Source organism: Haliotis rubra, unplaced genomic scaffold (genome assembly GCF_003918875.1).
Source record: "Haliotis rubra isolate DU_JTF1 unplaced genomic scaffold, ASM391887v1 Scf45, whole genome shotgun sequence".
NCBI lineage: Eukaryota > Metazoa > Mollusca > Gastropoda > Lepetellida > Haliotidae > Haliotis > Haliotis rubra.
The window spans coordinates 1,314,915-1,335,569 of NW_025767135.1; the positions used below are offsets into that span (position 1 = coordinate 1,314,915).

A 20,655-nucleotide genomic window follows, 5' to 3' on the forward strand; every position below is an offset into this window, starting at 1 on the left:
TCTCTAAATAAACCTAGCAATAACTATTTACCAAGTAAGATTTACGTGTCATTTGAATTATGTACGAAATGTATGAATGCTCAGATTTGTACATACACTTATATATAAACAGCCACAAACAACGGCCATGGTTAACTTGTGGCACTTCACGTGGAGTAGTAACAAACAAACAAACACACACACACACACACACACACCACACCTTTACATAAACAGACAAAACAATGATGCATAATGATTGGTCAGGTGCGTTTTCCGCTTAACCCTCCTTGTTTTCAATAATATGATAAATTCATATACTTTTGCATCATTCATTGTATCCTTATGAACAGAAATAGCCACATAATTATAAAAGAGAGTGTTATCCTAAACACTATATTCGTGTGCTTTAAAGTACACGGTCATACCGTCAAATACATGTAGTGTATCTACTCAAGACAATAATTCACGTAAATGGTATTAGTCAGTTTATGTTCTGTCGAAACAACGTTAAATTCTGACAGACCTTTCATACAATTAATGGAAATTAATTGAGATATAGAGAATCTCACCCAAGTGTCTTCTGATATCAATTATATCAACACGAGTTGATAAAGTTACAAATATCCGAGGCTTGCCGAGGATATTTTAACTTTTATCAACGAGTGTTGGTATATTTGATATCAGAAGACACAAGGGTGAGATTCTATTTATCATCCAAAATCACGCTTCATTAGTTTTCAATGAAAAATGTACATCTCTGAACGCAGTACTGCCATTAGGCTTGCAGTGAAGCGATGTTTTAGCATTGTTACGTCATCAAGTTCATGACGTCATAGCATTGTCAGGGCATTGTACAAAATCTACTGTCAAAGCGATATCCCCTAGGAGATATCGTTTGATCTCACACAAGCAATATCTCCTGTGGAACACAGTTTTGGATGATAAATATTAGTACTAATCAACATACCATTGTCGTCTTTCTCCGACCTCGCAATAATACATAAAATAAGCCATGACGTCAACTAAAATGTTTAATATTTTCATTACAATTTAACATATGGCTAGTACTCTGTTAATAAAGGTACAAAATTAGTAAAACTACATCTACATACATAGGATGGTAATCTAAACTAATTTACAATCCGCTATCACATGCTTTCTCGCATAGAGCCATCCAATTCGTTATTGCATGCTTTCTCATGCAAAACGATGTCATCATTTCATATAAATTGTTTTACTACCAAAACGTATCCGGTTACAGTGTTGATCTTTGTATTGGAATAGCTTGATTCACCATGTACAAAATATCACGAGAAATAGTGTCCGTATCCACAGCAAATGCTCTCTTAGAGACCTGAGTTGCAATGACCTAGTATATGCATATGCGTGCGGTGCATGTCTAGTACCTATGCATAGAAATCAATAAATTAATGGAAACGTGTTGGAGGGTTATTTGCGTTAGTTGTGGATTATTTTGTGGATTTTTTTACACATGTAATACTGTACAGTGCCAGATATATTCTTGACGTGGTTGATTGTCACATCAGGTTGCCATCTCTGGTTGCCATCCTTGCCGTTTACTTACAAGATGACTACTTACGTATAGACGTTAATTATAAATTGCTCTCTTTCCTATTTTAAAGAGAGGAAACAGAGAGGACTCACCCTGGCCAACAGTGTGTGGGTGGGAATCACCCGAAAAAGCGCTGACGGACAACTCTACTGGACTAACGGTGCCATCATTGACGGAGGCGACATATGGTCCTCGGGGTATCCACAAAGTAGCCATGATTGCGGATATATGTCCCCTTTCTCTGGGTATACATATAAAAGCTACTTTTGTACATGGGAAGGAAGGTTTCTCTGTCAGATACCCGCTTAAATCACACTCATCTGGTTTTGGGAAGAAGAAAATGTGTATTTTATATATTGGAAAAAAACACGACTCGAAAATATGGTTTATGTTCACCAAACAGATATAAAATGGCAATTGTTTATTACACTTTTTCTTGAAACTACAAAATCTAAAATATTATACTTTTTATCAGGTGCGTTTCCAAGGCATTGGCCAGTATGCACAGAAACACCTATATACTAGAAAAATAGCTGTATATACTACCACGTTTGATATCAGTACTCTTTGTATGATTTTCGCCTCTTAGTGCATCGTGTAGATCAGATTGATGCTTCATATCTTCAATGCTGAGTGTTGTACTGTCACAAGGGATATCTCTCCAATCATATGTCTTAGTAAAGGCAATATCGAGGTGATCATTATAAGGAAATTATACTGAAAATCAGTGATAATATCAGGCGAGCATGTCCTGCCTTTTTGGTACCTCCTCCGATAGCAAAACCTACTTTGTCCATAGATTTGCATAGCACCGTTATATTCTTAAAATTATGTGTGTGATATCAAAGCAGAAATATAAACACAAAATATTGACAGGCTTAGTCAGTTGCTCTTTCGAGCACCAAATGTCACCTGTTTCTATATATTTGTTGTCGCATTCCTCACAGGTCACTATGGAAACATTATTTTTTTGTTAATATTGATAAACATTTTCAATTACTTGATCAATGTAAATACAAGATGATCCAGTCACAGCTGCCAGATGTCTCCATCTGCACGGAACACTGCTGTGAAAACTGTTGGCTTTGAGACTGATTCCGATTTGGTGGAGCAGAGCCACTAACTGTCGGCACCAGCAGGGACAGAACATGCTGTCTCTTCTGCGGGTGTCCTCCTTGTATTGCTTGACAATGATCCGTCGCTTCAATATTTACCCGTGAAGATCCGGGTCAGAATTGGTCTTCAGTCATAAGAGGCGATTAAGGGTGGTCAGTGTCGCTGATCTGCGTGACACATGTCATCGTATCTCAGTTGCGTAGAGAGATGCTCATGATGTTGATTCTCGAGTCCCGGCTCGATTATTCACGGAACGCCACCATATAGCTGGAATATTGCTGAGTACAAAACGCTTCAACATTTTAGGGGCAAATGCACCAGTGTGAATAGTCGTGAACAGTGTGAACAATTCGCAGATAATAAGGGTGTTGTATGTGGCAATAACAATACCATTATTTTAATAACGCAGTTCAGCGTGTACTGTTTACCGCCCAATTACTCTATTAAGCTGCTTTGGCAAACTTTTAATTTCTTTATCAAGTAATCAACTGAATTTATATTTATAAAATAATGAAATTTTATCAGAGGCTCAGGCCGGCTTTAGAAAAGGTTATTCTACAGTCGATCACATCTTCACATTGTTTAACCTTCTCAAGTGCGGAAAAAAGAAAGTATAATGTGCATTTGTGGATTTCCAAAAAGCCTTTGATAACGTTTGGCGCGTGTGACTTTGGCTAAAGCGTACGCCAAGGACAGAATTTATCACCCACTCTATTTGCTATTTTTATGAATGATATTGAAATGTCTTTTGATAAAGATTTTTGTAAAGGTGTGGAGCTTAAGCCTGTAGATTTTAATGATATATTAGAAGATATCATCAAAATGTTTGTATTATTATATGCAGATGATGCAGTTCTCTTGGCTTCAATCCCCATAATCTTTTCATGCCATTTGTTCGACATGGAAACGTAATGTCAATATTTCTAAAACAAAAGTTTTAATATTTGGTGGTTCGAAGAAAGATTATGCGTAGTTTTTAAAAAATACGGGAGATTTACGTTAAGAAAAGAAACAGCTGTTGAAAAAGCCACAAAAGCAATGTATCTTGTTTTTAGAAAAGGCCGGAAACTGCATCTAGCATACGAATTACAATAACGTTTATTTGATTCCATGGGGTTGCCGATTCGTCTTTATGGTTGTGAGGTTTGGGGATTTGAAAATACATCATTATTGGAAAAAGTACATTAATTTTAAACTTTCTTAAACAATTAGCACTGTTAAGAAAAAGCACCCCAAAGTTTATGTGGTATGTGGAGTTTGCAATTGATATAAAATTGAGAATTATTTCTTTTTTTAGGGGTCGACTTTTAACAGGTAAATCTTCCAAATCATCCTTACTCATCTTGAAATTACGTTTTAGCGACACACATTTTGGAAAAAGTAAGCATAAATGGATAATGAGTATTAAACACATTTTGACGAAATATATCTGGAATTCCCAAAATTTTGAAATTTTGAATAAACTAAAAATTACAATTAAATGTAAACTAGAAGATGCGCATAAGTATGTGTGGTTGTCTGCGGTAGAACATTCATCAAAAGGTATCTTATATAGCTCCTTATCAAACGTAGATTTAAGGTTAAGTAAATATTTGGATATTTTATATGATAAGTGCTCAAGGGCATTGTTACGCTATAAAACAGCAACTCATAACTTACCCATTGAAACAGGCCGCTGGAGCAATATTCCAAAACGTGATAGAATATGTAAACTTTGTAATGGTAATGACATTGGCGATGAATTCCATTACGTATTTATTTGTTCTCACCTTATAAATGCAAGAGTTAAAATATGTAACCTCATATGCCAGTGTGTGCGGCCTGAGTTGTAATAAAGTTCAGTTCTTTTCAGCTCAGTTCAGTGAGTAGATATGTTGCTCTAATTAATTTTGAAACAATGTCTTTCCCTGATTGGAATCAGCAGCTAAATGGATGTATGCTTAATGTTGTATTTGCTTGTGTGATAATAGTGTTTGAACAAGTTGGTATAAGTTATAGTTCTGACAAAAGGGGCATAAGCTTATTTCTTCCCTTATTTCTGAACCTCATGCGGGAGGAATTCCATTATCGACCAAATCAGTGTCGTCCATCAAAACAGTCAGTGACTGAACACAAATAGTTACCAGAATAAAACTAAAGAGGATTAAAACATCATTCAGATGCATATTAATCCCTACTGCTCTTTTGAGAGAAGATTATTGTGATATACACGGTGTATTGTACACTTCGGCTTATCATACTGCAGATATATGACCACAGTGACATCACAGTAACATCTACCCATATATTGCATTTATCAGTGTTTGAAGAAAATAAAGTCAGTATAGCCTTGTATTTCGTCTGTTTTTCATCTACTATATTGCAAATTGTAGAAGAAGTGTCCATCTTATACCTTCTGTTCTTGTGAGTGGATAAGTTGTTCCCTTAGTTGGACCACGAAACAAACAAGTTTCTTGTCTACAGAGTGTTATGCTTTGATTTCGAATCCCGGATAGTTATTTGGTATGTCAGCACCAGCAACATTCTCAAGGGTTTCACTGAAGTTCTACCCGCCGATGACCCTCAGATACAACTTAAAGCTGACTCGTCGTGGTCTGACGGGGAAAAATTAAACAGGGCATTAAACAAGACCCATTCACACTTACCAAGGGTTTTCTTTTCTACAGTGTGTTATGTGGTGCGCTATGCTTGAATGGGTATACATTACAAAAGACGTGTCCCTATGACTTCATGCTGTGACCCTATGAACTTGCATGGAGAGCAGAAGGTCGCGGGTTCGATCCCCGGCCGCGTCATACCAAAAATAAAATATGGTACTTGTTGGTCCCTGCCTGGCGCTCGGCATTAATGGGTACAACAAGGACTGGTCGGCTCGGAGTCAGTATAATGTGTCTGAGTAGGGTATTCATGCTTCACTGCGGCATGGTATCTCAATGGGCTAGCACTATAAAACCAGCTGAAGTCTGGACTAGTACAAACAGCCGCACATACACCACGGTAATATTGTTCATATGACGTGTGTTAAAAGTAAATATCACTGAGAAAAAGAATATGAATTATAAAAGTTTCCTCATATGTGTCAAAGTGACTTTGGAATGCATGTTCCACTTTCAACGAAACACTTAGTTAGCCTCGTTAATCGTTGTGATGTTAACGACCTCAGAGCTCACTTTGGTTTGTATGAGGAGAGAACATTTGGCGTTGGTCATTTAACGTGCATATATGTGTGGGTGAAGATTTGACAAATGTACTACCGTTATATGGGAGACATGTATTTCAGTTTTTCTGTTACTGGTCTGGAATGTTAAGACAATTCAGTGAAAGGTATTGTAACTGGGTATTGAGTCAAGTACAACCATGTATGTCAAGATGCCCGTGTCGCGAGATTGTGACATGGACATCTGATATCATTTTGGTTGTAGAGCACGACCACACACTTTCAACATCCATAAGAAATCTCTGCTTAAAGCAAAATCAATTATAGGCTTCTGGCTATATCATGAACATGTGTTTATGATAAGCATCCGTCATGACAGTAAGTCATCTATTTCCCCGAAGATACAAGGGAGCATATGATACAAGTCAAATCTGGGAATTGTATCAGACATCATCTGTGTCACTGATGCGTCAAACTTGAAAACGTCCTCAACATGTTCAACACAAAATGTTTTGGAAACCTTTACCCAGCCCTTGAATGTTGTAAACTTCAAACAACATCTGGTAAAAACCTTGAGCAAGTTCAATTTGTACCCCAAACGTTGTATATACTAGTTCTAAAGGCAGGACAGAGATGGTGCTCGACATTTAGGGCACAATTACTATTGGAAACTAGACGTCATCCCTTTTGTGATACAGTCTTATGGAGAGCTTCTTGTCACTCTGAATCTTGAAGCATAAATCTAAATACGAAATAGATAAGTTGTCTCGATGGCCTCCTATATTCCCAGTTCAGGTGGGAAAATCAATGGTAGAGAACTGATTGCTTGAAATTTTAATGAACGTTATCAGATCAGGGTGTACCTGTAGTTTGAATTAAACTTCTTGGTTCCGAGTAATCTTAAAGCATCTAAAACAGCACAGTTTAATCCCTGTTAGTATAAACATATTCTTGAAGCTTTTCCATTTGTAAAAGAGTCACAACCAACATCTAACGTCTCCTTTGGCAAATGAGTGAGTGAGTTTAGTTGTACGCCGCACTCAGCAATATTCCAGTTATATGGCAGCGGTCTGTACATAATCGAGTCTAGACCATACAAGCCAGTGATCAACAGCTTGAGCATCGATCCACACAATTGGGATACGATGACATGTGTTAACCAAGCCAGCGAGCCTGACCACCCGATCCCGTTAGTCGCCTCTTACGATAATCATGAGATACTGAAGATCAGTTCTAACCCGGATCTTCACGGGTCGGCAAATGATAAAGAGGCAACTGCAGGAGGCCAGGGTAATCGGTGAGTGGAGGATACATGTCTTAGTGCAAGTGAAAAACAATGTAACGCTCCCACGTTTTTGTGAGACCTCGTAAACTGTGAACCAAGCCGAAGTCATCATTCAGTAAGACAAAGCTAAGCAATAGCAGGTTTCGTACGGAACCACAATGTACGGCACCTCCCATGACCCTTAAATCGTTAGATTTGAGCCCGATACATCACCAATGGGATCGGCTTGAGCGTGACGTTCGCCTCGCCTGCGGTACACTCGGGCCCTGCCGTCGGCAAATCTCAATGTGAATCGAGATTCGTCGCTGAAGACAACCGAATTCTACCGTCTTAGATTGAACCTTATGTGTCTTGTGGCCCACACCAGTCGGTTGCGGTGATGAAGAGGCGTTAAAATTGGTCCCTTATGTGGTCTTTGGGTGCGAAGTCCAGGGTCACGCAAGCGATTTCCGACAGTTTGTGCAGTTATCCTTCTACCAAACATCTCCCTACTTGTGGAAGTTGCAGTAGCAAATCTGTTCCGAAGATGACGTATCGTATTGTTTGATCTTCCCGGAGTGACGTCACACGTGACGCTCCCGGCCTCGGGCGGTCGGCAACAGTTCCGGTTTGATTCACTCTCATCCGAAGAACGTCGTCATATGAGCGAAATTTTCTCAAGTACAACGTAAAACCCAATTTCACCTCACTTCACCTCATCGGAAGATTTAAAGATTGTTTGTCGTGAGCAATCAAATGCTCTTGCAACAGCAACCACAGACTGACCAGCATCCAGCATCCAGCATCCAGCATCCCCATAGCACGTTGACGTTCTTGATTTAAAAGGCGTGTCATTCCAAACAAAGATTAAAATAAAAAGTTGAGTTTGTTTTTCCAGCTCACATTCATTAACCAAACATGCACCGAATGACCTCATGAATTTGCTTTTCACACGTGCATTTCGTGTTTTTCATATTGATAGGCTACAACGTTCCCGAAATGAAAGCATTCACACTGTTTGGTACTGTTTAATGTACTTGTCAATTTATTTCACTAAACAGAAAAGAAAAATGTTGAAATTTATCAGTGTCAAGTTGTTGTTTTTAGTTTTTCAGAGTACATTATAAACCATGATTTCAGATGATCAGTTTGTTTTAGTTTCGTCCCACACCTGGTTGTGTTTCTTTTCTATATCTATAAATCACTGTTGTTGGAGCATGCGGCAGATAAAACGGTTCACTCCCATTATTACTACTCCCCGTTTTACTACCCGTCCAATTCACAATCTGTTCCAGTCAAATGGTTTTTAATTACTAGCTCTCTCCTCTCCGTCAGGTAGACTGTTCCACCATAATAATATATATCAAAACAATTATAGCTATGCAAGATTCATACAATATTTATTCAGCTAATTCCTTTTCAAGGGTGGTGCAGGAGCTCTATTGTACAGTTGGGCAGTCCTCCTCCTATTCATTGTCTCGATGCCCTTGAGTGCATCATCAACAGGCAGTTGGCGGAACTCTTCATTGTAGATCGGAGGCACTGGAGTTGACTCATCCCTGACTCTTCTTCTTAGTGTGCTCATGAGTCTAACTATGGCTGGATTGTCGCTCCGAGATTGTGCTCTCCTGTAACTGTTCTGGTAAAATCTCCAGTTGTTGACAAATTGCTTCTACGTCTTGGAACAACACGCTTACAGTAATCAGCCACATTACCAGTCTTGTTCACCTTATACCGAAATCCTGCATGCAGCACTTGTCAGGCTCCTCTCTGAGGTGCAACAAACTCTGCTCGCCGAACACCAGCCATAGATAACCCAAAATCTCTGTGACTGGGTCTTATATACTTGTTGATAAATGTGACAGTTAAAACATTTTAATGCTGTATCCCTATAACTGAAAAACTGCGAAGAGGAACCAAAGTATGACGATTACCTGTACCTTTTCAATCAGAGTAGAGGGATTATCTTAGCTTGGGTTCTAATGTGGAGGGACGACGTCCAATTTCCAAAACAAACAACCTCTACTATACGTATGAATAGTTTTATTCAGAGTAGAGTAGTTATCTCCAAATATCAAAACAAACAATAAATGATCACAAAATCCCTGATGCACTTAGTTTCTAATGATTCAAACACGGGTAGTCCCCGGGAGTCTCCCTAGTAGGTTTATTTCAAAGAGTAGACAAACTGGGAGTAATCAGCTTTACAGGTACAGTACATTATTAAGTGTAGGGGTGCTCCATTATATGTTTATGTTCATGAGTAAACAAAATGGGAGTAGCCATAATGAGAAGATACCGATAAAACATTCCACTCGGGACACAAACTTGGTGAAGATGGTGAAACTCATTATATATCCCATAAGTATAGTTTTTATAAACGTTTGATTTCATGAACAAAGAAATAGATCCTTATCAAACAAATCATTACAGTTAAAAATTTCATGTTTGTATGTAATGTATGTAGTGATGTTTTCCTGGACAACTCAAATCCCGTAAGTTGCATCCTGAATCAAGCGTGGGTTGCTGAAGATAAATTGTAACCTGGACGCCCACGGGACATATCATCATGAGAAATGATGAAAGGAATCACTGCATTCGGTGAACCAGTTTCCCACATCATATTTTAATTTTGCATAATTGCAAACAATGGCCAGGAGTGTAGAGACCAAGATGATAGTCACACACACGCATGCACGCACGCACGCACACATACATACATAGATATAGATATATATATACACACATACATAAATATATATATAAATATTATATTATATTATATTATATATATTATATTATATTATATTATATTATATTATATTATATTATATTATATTATATTATATTATATTATATCATATCATATCATATCATATCATATCATAGTATGTATGTATGTATGTATGTATGTATGTATGTATGTATGTATGTGTATGTATGTATGTATGTATGTATGTATGTATGTATGTATGTATGTATGTATGTATGTATGTATAATATATACAGTGAGACCTCGGATACCCGGACACCAGATATCCGGAAACCTCGCCTCCCGGTCAATTTTTAGAAAAAACCTTTCTCTTACGTTATAAAAGTGACTGTCTATAACGGATATTCGGTTTCCGTTTCCGGACGGTACATTTTACAAACAAACCGGCTAAATCAACACAAAATTGACTCACCTATCCGCACGAAGCTTTGATCTACCGCTAACCGTGTGAAGGGAAGTGCGAGAGTCCCACGTGTTTTGACACGAGACGTGGTGTCATATATATTATTGTGTCTACTCACGGATCGAAACGAAGTGTAGTTGACAGAAAATGTATATATTCACCGCTACAATCTCCCTGAAGAGTAAAGAACGAATAATGTTGGAGAAAAAGGCATTGTTTTTATTTATCTATTCAATATATATATATATATATATATATATATATATATATATATATATATATATATATATATATATATATATACACAGTATTACATGTCCATATATAAAAGACATCCTTAAAATAATTCCACGACACTAAACTAAAAAACAATTTTCTTTTACGCAATTATAGTAGCGTGGAACCATACTTGTTACTGACAACTTACCAACCCTCTTTTTGTACTGATCCACCTGAGACGACACAGTGTTCAATAGTGCAGTGGTGCGTTTGTTTATGTAATAGACATTCCCTTGCTTGCAACTGCCACAACTGTTGGATACACAAACCATGAAGTTGGTACTACCAAGAGGTCCTTTGCCCAGAGCTTTAATCTTCTTTCAAATGTATCTGGTGTTGGTTACACATGGAAGCGATTATCGACAGGGTCACTTTCAAGCAATACCATCCCTGGAAAATTATATTGTCATGGATTCTGCTTTGTGGGTTCGAGGGAACGTCAGAGGTATAAGTCGGTGCACCCTGATGTGTTTGGCGGACGAGTCTTGTGGGTCTTTTTTCTACAACACTGTCACTGGGAGCTGCATCGGGCACAGCAACGTTCTTACATGGACGGCAACTGCTTCTGCAGCCTCGGGTTCTGTTTACTACAAAAGGAACGTACAATCTGGTAAATGGTTTGTCCATATACATTCTTAAATGTGTATTTTCGATAAATGTGTATTTCAAGAAGAAATCATACGTGTGACTTTTCCTAGGTGCTGGTAACGAGTGGCATTTTATGAACGAATCTCGTCAAAGAGCTGTTGTATGTTTCGTCAGAATGGGGTTCGCCGCCACACTAATCCGCTTGGGGGCGCGAGTGTACTATCGGTTATTGTGGCGCTGATCTTGTACTGGTTCATTATGGCCTATGCGCTGCGCCAACGTTGCGCCAGTCACCGTGCAGAACTCAGCGGAATCGAGAGCGGAAACCAAGCTCGGTTACTACTGACGCGATGAATGCCCTTAGTCCTAGATTTGATGTATATAGATCCTTTAAAACAATTATTGAACCTGGGAGATATTTACGAAACATTACAAGCAAGAAACATAGAACTACAGTTATAAGAGTCAGACTTGTTTTGACAGATATAATTATTAATACGGATAAAAACAATCACTGGCCAAAACATTTAAGATTTTGTTCTGTTTCTATGACGGATATCGAAGACGAATATCATCTGTTGTTTGTATGTGATGCACATGACGATTTAAGAAAGGAGTATGTTCCACAGACATATTTGTGCCACCATACTGGGGAAACATTTATCAGATTTTTATCATCAGAAGATGAATCTGTTGATGTAGAATTAGTCCCATTTTTAACGCATTCGTTGACATGAAGAAAGAGTTCTTCTTCTGGCATCTTATTACACAATGTTATGACGCTTTTCACTATTTGCATTTGGCTACCATTATATAGAGTATAATACCATGTGTACGGACCGGAGGTCTTATTAACAATAAACTGTCTTGATCTTAATGCAGGAAATCCGTTGTAGCAGTTGCACAAGCCCCGAGCGTTAGTTATCCGACAGTCTGATTACTGAATTTTCGTCCTTGATGGCAACCAATTTTATAATATTAAATGTATGATGTTATGCATAAGCATACAAAACCATTTCACATATTTTTATGTTGTACAAATATCAGCCAGTATTTTGCCCGTTCACAGTTACCGTAAAGATGTCAAATTATGAACATTGCACAGTACCTTTTTTCGGTGAAAGCTGAGAAATTACAGTTGCTGAACGCCCAATAACATTTTGCGCAACACTTAGCAGTGTCTATATTTTCAAACCGTCTGAATTTGCACTTGAATTTACACCGTCCCAAGTGCCGCGCGAACGCAATTCTCGCACAGCGTTATAATTAGCTTTTCATGACCAAAGAATCTGCGTCAGAAAAAAAAAATCAATACTGGCATCCGGGGTGTAAACTTTTACGATGGGTCTTCAGACAGGTTTAACCCGAGGCAGGGTAATATGTTTGTCTTCAGTAATAAGTCAGGTTACGCATTCAGTAGGACTGGAGGATAAAACGTCCGGCATAGTTAGTTAGTTAGTTAGTGAGTTAATATTTAACGTCACATCGGCCATATCGTGACGAAAGCAATTTATACAATAAAAAGTGAAATGAGAACATGTGACATTGAAATGGAATATATGTACGTTATAAAAACCTGTCGACGAAGGACAGTAAAACAACTAGAATATCACAATTACAACTAAAACTAGTGTGGAAAGTTAAAACTAATAGCACTATTTGGACAATACAATGTATAAACAGGCTATAGATCGCCAACACCAGAAGGTAGATCACCATACCAGGACCATGGGGACTTACAGTACCTTTGCTACCTGCATGGACCCTAGTTGGATTTACACCATCCCTTCAGCTGCTGGCGATTGTAAGAAATGTTAGCCAAAATTAAAATGACAAGAATACTACGTTTAAAAATCCTGGCAAGTTTAAATTGACTTTGAAAATTTTGGGACTTACGTACCCTCTCAGGAGGACAATAATTTTACAATACTTCAACCCCCCTTGTGGATACAGCCACTAACAATCTAAGGTATTAATTTAAACTTCCAATCATAAAATATTTATCTATTTACAAATTAGTTAACAAATCTAATTCTTTTAAAAATGCAATAATTAAATGAGAACTGACATTAGTAAAAAGATCCTTCATAGTTCGTGCTTTGAAATAGTTATCCCTTGTGATGGAATATTCAATACAGTCAAGCAGGACATGCTTGACCGTGATTCTTTCATCACAAGGGATACAAAACGGAGGATCCTCACCTTTAAGCAAATATTCATGTGTATATCTTGTTTGGCCAATACGACATCGTCGTATGATGACCTCTTCAAATCTGGACTCACAACCCAAGTAGGTGTAACCAATGTAAGGTTTTATTTCATGTAATTTATTAATACCTACTTGGGTGTCCCACTTCTTCTGCATCAGATCACGGATGCAAGTTCTAATGCTAGCTTTGTAATCAGAGTATGGAATAAGAAGTGGTGTCACAGATTTGTTGAGTGCTGCCTTGGCAGCAAGATCAGCCATTGTATTCCCAGAAATGCCAACGTGGCTGGGTAACCAACAAAAGACGATGTCGCATTGGCCAGTAGCAAGTTCATTGTACAATTCAATAATTTCTAATAAAAGTGGATGTTTACAAGAAAGATTTTTAATAGCCTGAAGACACGAAAGAGAATCGAAAAAGATGATATATTGTTTATGTTTACAGTGTTTATTAATATATTTGAGAGCTGTTAAGATGGCGTTAGTTTCTGCTGTGAAAATAGTGCTGTTATTTGGTAATCGAGAAGATATTGTTCTGGATCCAATGACAGTGGCCGTCTGGCATAGTGTTGTGTTTGTAAGGGTTGACCGATAAGGAAGAGGCAGAGTAATTCTTTGGGAGCATTTTGAACCAACGGTCGATCTTAAATGATTGTCGTCCAGAGGAATCGTACTGCCATCCACCATAACTGCAATGCATCGACGACTGTCCTGTCTTGCAAATAAATTGCCAGTACATGTCCATCGTTAACAATATCAAGGGTACCAGTAGTACAGTAGTATAGAGTGGAATTCACTCACTACCAGTGACAAAACGATTTGAGAGTGAGCGAGTTAAGAAGTTTAAGTCACATCGGCAGTATTTCAGTCATATCGTGGCTACATCAGGTTCTAGCTTCATAATAATTATTTAAAGGTAAATCATAAAAGCCTGTCAACGTAGGACAGTAAAATAACTAGATTATTACAGATATTAATCTAAAACCAGTAATTAATTCTAAAATATTTTAACTATAGATGACACGACACTATAAAAACAGGCTATAGATCGCCAACAACTGAAGGTAGATCACCATACTATGGACCATGGGGACTTACAGTACAGTTACTTGGACCCTAACTGGATTTACACCATCCCTTCAGCTGTTAGTAATTCATACAATCTTAGCCATAAATTAAAATACCGTATACACTACGGTTAAAAATCCTGGCATGTTTAAATTGACTTTGAAATTTTGGACTTACGTATCCCATAAGGAGGACAATGGTTTTACAATACTTCAACCCTTTAAGCAAATATTCATGTGTATATCTTGTTTGGCCAATACGACATCGTCGTATGATGACCTCTTCAAATCTGGACTCACAACCCAAGTAGGTGTAACCAATGTAAGGTTTTATTTCATGTAATTTATTAATACCTACTTGGGTGTCCCACTTCTTCTGCATCAGATCACGGATGTAAGTTCTAATGCTAGCTTTGTAATCAGAGTATGGAATAAGAAGTGGTGTCACAGATTTGTTGAGTGCTGCCTTGGCAGCAAGATCAGCCATTGTATTCCCAGAAATGCCAACGTGGCTGGGTAACCAACAAAAGGCGATGTCGCATTGGCCAGTAGCAAGTTCATTGTACAATTCAATAATTTCTAATAAAAGTGGATGTTTACAAGAAAGATTTTTAATAGCCTGAAGACACGAAAGAGAATCGAAAAGATGATATATTGTTTATATTTACGGTGTTTATTAATATATTTAAGAGCTGTTAAGATGGCGTTAGCTTCTGATGTGAAAAAAGAGCTGTTATTTAGTAATCGAGAAGATATTGTTCGGGATCCAATGACAGTGGTCGTCTGGCATAGTGTTGTGTTTGTAAGGGTTGACCGATTAGGAAGAGGCAGAGTCCATTTTGAACCAACGGTCGATCTTAAATGATTGTCGTCCAGAGGAATCGTACTTCCATCCACCATAACTGACGACTGTCCTGTCCTGCAAATAAATTGCCAGTACATGTCCATCGTTAACAATATCAAGGGTACCAGTAGTACAGTAGTATGGAATTCACTCACTACCAGTGACAACACGATTTGAGAGCGAGCGACTTAAGAATTTTAAGTCATATCGGCAGTATTTCAGTCATATCGTGGCTACATCAGGTTCTAGCTTCATAATAATTATTTAAAGGTAAATCATAAAAGCCTGTCAACGAAGGACAGTAAAATAACTAGATTATTACAGATATTAATCTAAAACCAGTTATTAATTCTAAAATATTTTAACTATAGATGACACGACACTATAAAAACAGGCTATAGATTGCCAACAACTGAAGGTAGATCACCATACTATGGACCATGGGGACTTACAGTACAGTTACTTGGACCCTAACTGGATTTACACCATCCCTTCAGCTGTTAGTAAGTTCATACAATCTAGCCATAAATTAATATACCGTATACACTACGGTTAAAGGTAGTAGTATGTTTAAATTTACTTTGAATGTTTTGGGACTTACGTATCCCATAAGGAGGACAATGGTTTTACAATACTTTAACCCAGACGATTTGGGAACTATACCTGATTTGAATGACTGAATACACTGAAAGGTTCGCCGCCTCCAGGGACTGGACTGGTCCCAGTGCATTGCTTAGCCTACAGTGATCGATATAGCCTCTTTTCCCAACGTGGTAGGTTGGTAAATCACGTTACACTCTCATCCATGTTTTAATGTTTATCACCTGATTAAACTGTGGTTACAAAGGTACATACAGGTGGTGAATCAAGCACCTGATTAAAGCCCATTGTCATCCTTATGTCATCTTTCCTTTATCAGTATCAAATCAGTAACCCGTAGTCTCATCACCTGATTAAACTGTGGTTACAAAGGTACATACAGGTGGTGAATCAAGTTCATTGTCATCCTTATGTCCTTTATCAGTATCAAATCAGTAACCCGTAGTCTCATCACCTGATTAAACTGTGGTTACAAAGGTACATACAGGTGGTGAATCAAGTTCATTGTCATCCTTATGTCCTTTATCAGTATCAAATCAGTAACCCGTAGTCTCATCACCTGATTAAACTGTGGTTACAAAGGTACATACAGGTGGTGAATCAAGTTCATTGTCATCCTTATGTCCTTTATCAGTATCAAATCAGTAACCCGTAGTCTCATCACCTGATTAAACTGTGGTTACAAAGGTACATACAGGTGGTGAATCAAGTTCATTGTCATCCTTATGTCCTTTATCAGTATCAAATCAGTAACCCGTAGTCTCATCACCTGATTAAACTGTGGTTACAAAAAGTACATACAGGTGGTAAGTTAAGCCCATTGTCATCCTTATGTCCTTTATCAATATCAAATCAGTAAACCGTAGTTACATGCGTGGTTACATACAGTCATGGTAACAAGTACAAACTTTAACCATGTTGTTCTTTACATTGCTTTCTGGCATAGGCACCTCACCTGGCGGTTATCCAGTGCCCTCTTCAACACCAGGAACTACCATTGCATTGACTACAACTCCTCAATCTTCAGCTACAACCCCAACTACCACCCCAACTGCTACAACCGTTACCAAATCAACTACAACCTCCACAGCTTCGGTTATAACTGCAAACAGCGTATCAACAACTAAATTCACAACTCTAACCAACTCAGCAACAGTTACTACCAGCCTAATTAGAATCATTACACCTACTCCAACAACTACGTCTCCGACAACTACGACTACTGGTAGAACAATAACAACCACAACCCCCACAACGTCCACTTCAATAAATATATCAATGTCCACTACGACGACCACGACCACGACCACGACCACCATAACTACCACACCTGATACTACAACCAAAACAGTTACAACTGCGACCACAACCACTACAACTACAACTACGACCCCTACAACTACAACTACCACTACGACCCCTACAACTACCACTACGACCCCTACAACAACTATAACTACCACTACCACTACAACTACTACTACCACTACAACTACAACTACAACTACAACTACCACTACCACTACGACTACGACCCCTACCACTACAACTCCGATAGCAACAACTACAACCTCTGTCATTGCATCGGATCCTGTTCCCTTCGTGTACCACCACTACACCCTATCCTGGGACGCGGCCCGTGTCGTATGTCAGAACAATGGAGGGGATCTTGCCTCCCTGGACTCTGCACAGCGACTGCAAGACGTCATGGACTTTTTCGATGGTATGTGGAATCTTATGTAAGGTGATGATGATGGATGATCAGAGATAAAATATTCACGTTCTTGCTTTAAAATTCTGTTACTGTAGTTAGGTGGAGGCTTTTTCCAAATTTCATGCACCAAATGACAAGACGTTATGTCTGATAAAAACAATTCTCTTGTCTTTTCATTTTGGGTTAGGAAATGCCGGTGAAGCAGGATTCGATCACCTTTATGCGAACAATTATTGTCATCACAATTTGTTAGTGATTCATAACACATGCACATGTATTTGGCTACATCGTAAGATCGATTCTGCTTGTTGTTGCAGTTGTTATTTATCTATCCACTGTGCTTGTTTTGCTGGACTCCCTTGGAACCTAGATCACAACGACCAATTTTCTACAACAATATTCCAACCATCAGCATATAATTGTTTCTCCAAATACGGAGACTATAAATACTTTTTCCCTTTGTTAGATCAACAGTCACTCATAAATTTTAAATAGGATTATATCATCCGTGAGTTAATCTATCGTTCTCTGCACAAAGCCATGCAACAAAGCCATGCAAGAAGGTTAAATGTTTTAATGAACAAAATCAACATCATATGTTGAGCAGGGCACATATTGGTCTGTAATTTCAGATTATCGATCGAAGGGGAATTCTGTCTACAATTCTGTGCATGCTGGCATGAAACGAAGCCCCTCCGACAATGTACTCTACTGGAACAGTGGCAACACCGTTGGTAGCATCACCGTCTGGGCACCGGGCTACCCGATTTCATCGGAGGGCTGTGGGTACACTTCACCATTTGAAAGTTTCCAGATGCGGACCGTGGCTTGCACCCATCTTTTGGCCTTTCTGTGTGAAACATCGGTCGTCACTACAACCACACAAGCCCCAGCCACAGTATCGGATCCTGTTCCCTTCGTGTACCACCACTACACCCTATCCTGGGACGCGGCCCGTGTCGTATGTCAGAACAATGGAGGGGATCTTGCCTCCCTGGACTCTGCACAGCGACTGCAAGACGTCATGGACTTTTTCGATGGTATGTGGAATCTTATGTAAAGTCAAACTGTAAGTTTTTCAAAATATTCAAGAAGATATTTATATCCTGATGATAGGATTTACATTATTCAAGGTCTTAGTGAATTTCTCAAACAGTGTTACGGTAGAAATGTAAAGGACATTTCAAAATTTGGAGTATTGGTGACAAAGATTATAGCCGATACAATATCCTAGTCGGCGTTACATACAGCTAAATTGACGTGTTGCTCTTGTGTACTCGATGTTACCGGGGCGGTAGGGTAGCCCAGTGGTTAAAGCGTTCGCTTGTCACAATGAAGACCCGGGTTCGATTCCCAACATGGGCACAAGGCATGAAGCCCATTTCTGGTAGCAACACTTCAATTTATCTGTATGTAACGTCGAACAAACAAGAGCCAGAATGTGATGCCTTCTTCTTATATCTATGATGTCAAAATAGATATCAACAAAATAATTTCTCTTAGCGTAAGACAACGCCACAAAAAAGCAGAGCTGACAGTACGATTTCAACAATAACATGTGCTTGTTTTTTTTAATCATTGTCAAAAAGAGATTATACGAGGTGTTCGCGAAAAGGTTTTCAAGGCTGATAGAGGTAATCCTGTTCTAACCCTCCGTCGGCATTTGATCTACCGAAAAGAAGGGAACGTAACGTCAAATCAAAATAGGAAATTGTATCGGCTATCATTTTTTCACAAATGCTAAGAAACATACTGATTGTTTATTTTTTATCTCTACATATCATCCCTATGATACTCCCCAGCCCTACAATAACTTTGTTTCTCAGGAGAACGAGGGCATATTGACAGAAGAACACTTGATCAAAACAGAGAATGCAAGGATATCATCTTTAAATCAGGCTAGCATTCCAAACACGATGTTTGTTTCTCTATGGCGTATGGCAGTTGTCCTTTCCCACCATAACTGGTTCATGACAATCAATGTTTGAACAAGGTTAGACCTGTGAAGATCCGGGTTAGAACTGGTTCAGCAACTCATGCTTGTCGTAAGAGGCGACTAACGGGATCGGGGGTCAGGTTCGCTGACTTGGTTGACATGTCACCGTATCCCAATTGCGGAGATCGACGCTCATGCTGTTGATCTCTGGATCGTCTGCTTCAGACTCGATTATTTACTGACAGCCGCCAAAAAGCTGGAATATTGCTGAGTGCCAAACCAAATAACCAATGAATAAAAGTCACATTGAGCATGTAACCTATTGGTCTGTAATTTCAGATTATCGATCGAAGGGGAATTCTGTCTACAATTCTGTGCATGCTGGCATGAAACGAAACCCCTCCGACAATGTACTCTACTGGAACAGTGGCAACACCGTTGGCAGCATCACCGTCTGGGCACCGGGCTACCCGATTTCATCGCAGGGCTGTGGGTACACGTCTCCATTTGAAAGTTTTCAGATGCGGACCGTGGCTTGCACCCATCCTTTGGCCTTTCTTTGTGAAACATAGGTCGTCTTCACCAGTGCCATAGTAGATGAAATATATTAGGTCCTACTCGTATCACCACTACACATTATCTTTTCATACAGCTCGCCGTGTATGTCAAACAATGGAGGGGATCTTAATAACCTGTACAACGACAAAAGATGTCATCTAGTTTATTCTTTGTTGAATCTCTTGTGTAAAGTCGGAAACAGAAACAAAAGCAAAAACTTTCTGAAATCAATGTGTCGTCTTTTTCTAAAGGGTTCTGTTTCCATACAATGCTTACACAGCTATCCAGGGACGTGGTAACCTGGTGGTGAAAGTGTAACGCGGAAGAACCGGGTTCGATTCCCCACATGGGTACAATGTGTGAAGCCCATTTCTGATGGCCCCTGCCGTGATGTCCCCCGCCGTAATACAGCTAAAAGCGGCGTAAAACCATACTCACTCACTCACTCACAGTTATCCCTGCTATGGCATATTTTGCAACTGAATGAAAAATATATCCCCTATGTGAATAAACATTTAATACCAGAGGAAGACATTACCTCCAGGTTCTCATCACTCACACCAGTCACACCTCAGAATCTATCCTACACAAG

General features: G+C 38.9%; 1 protein-coding gene across 1 annotated transcript; it reads left to right on the plus strand.

The window, feature by feature from the left end:
• Window positions 1-10,817: 10,817 nt before the first annotated feature.
• LOC124289869 (mucin-3A-like) lies at window positions 10,818-20,227 on the plus strand. Its single transcript, XM_046726545.1, has 4 exons — window positions 10,818-11,157; window positions 16,802-17,578; window positions 18,202-18,609; window positions 19,845-20,227. Exons 1-4 carry the CDS (start codon window positions 10,818-10,820, stop codon window positions 20,075-20,077), a joined length of 1,758 nt encoding a protein of 585 aa, XP_046582501.1. The 3' UTR covers window positions 20,078-20,227.
• The last annotated feature ends 428 nt before the right edge of the window (window positions 20,228-20,655 follow it).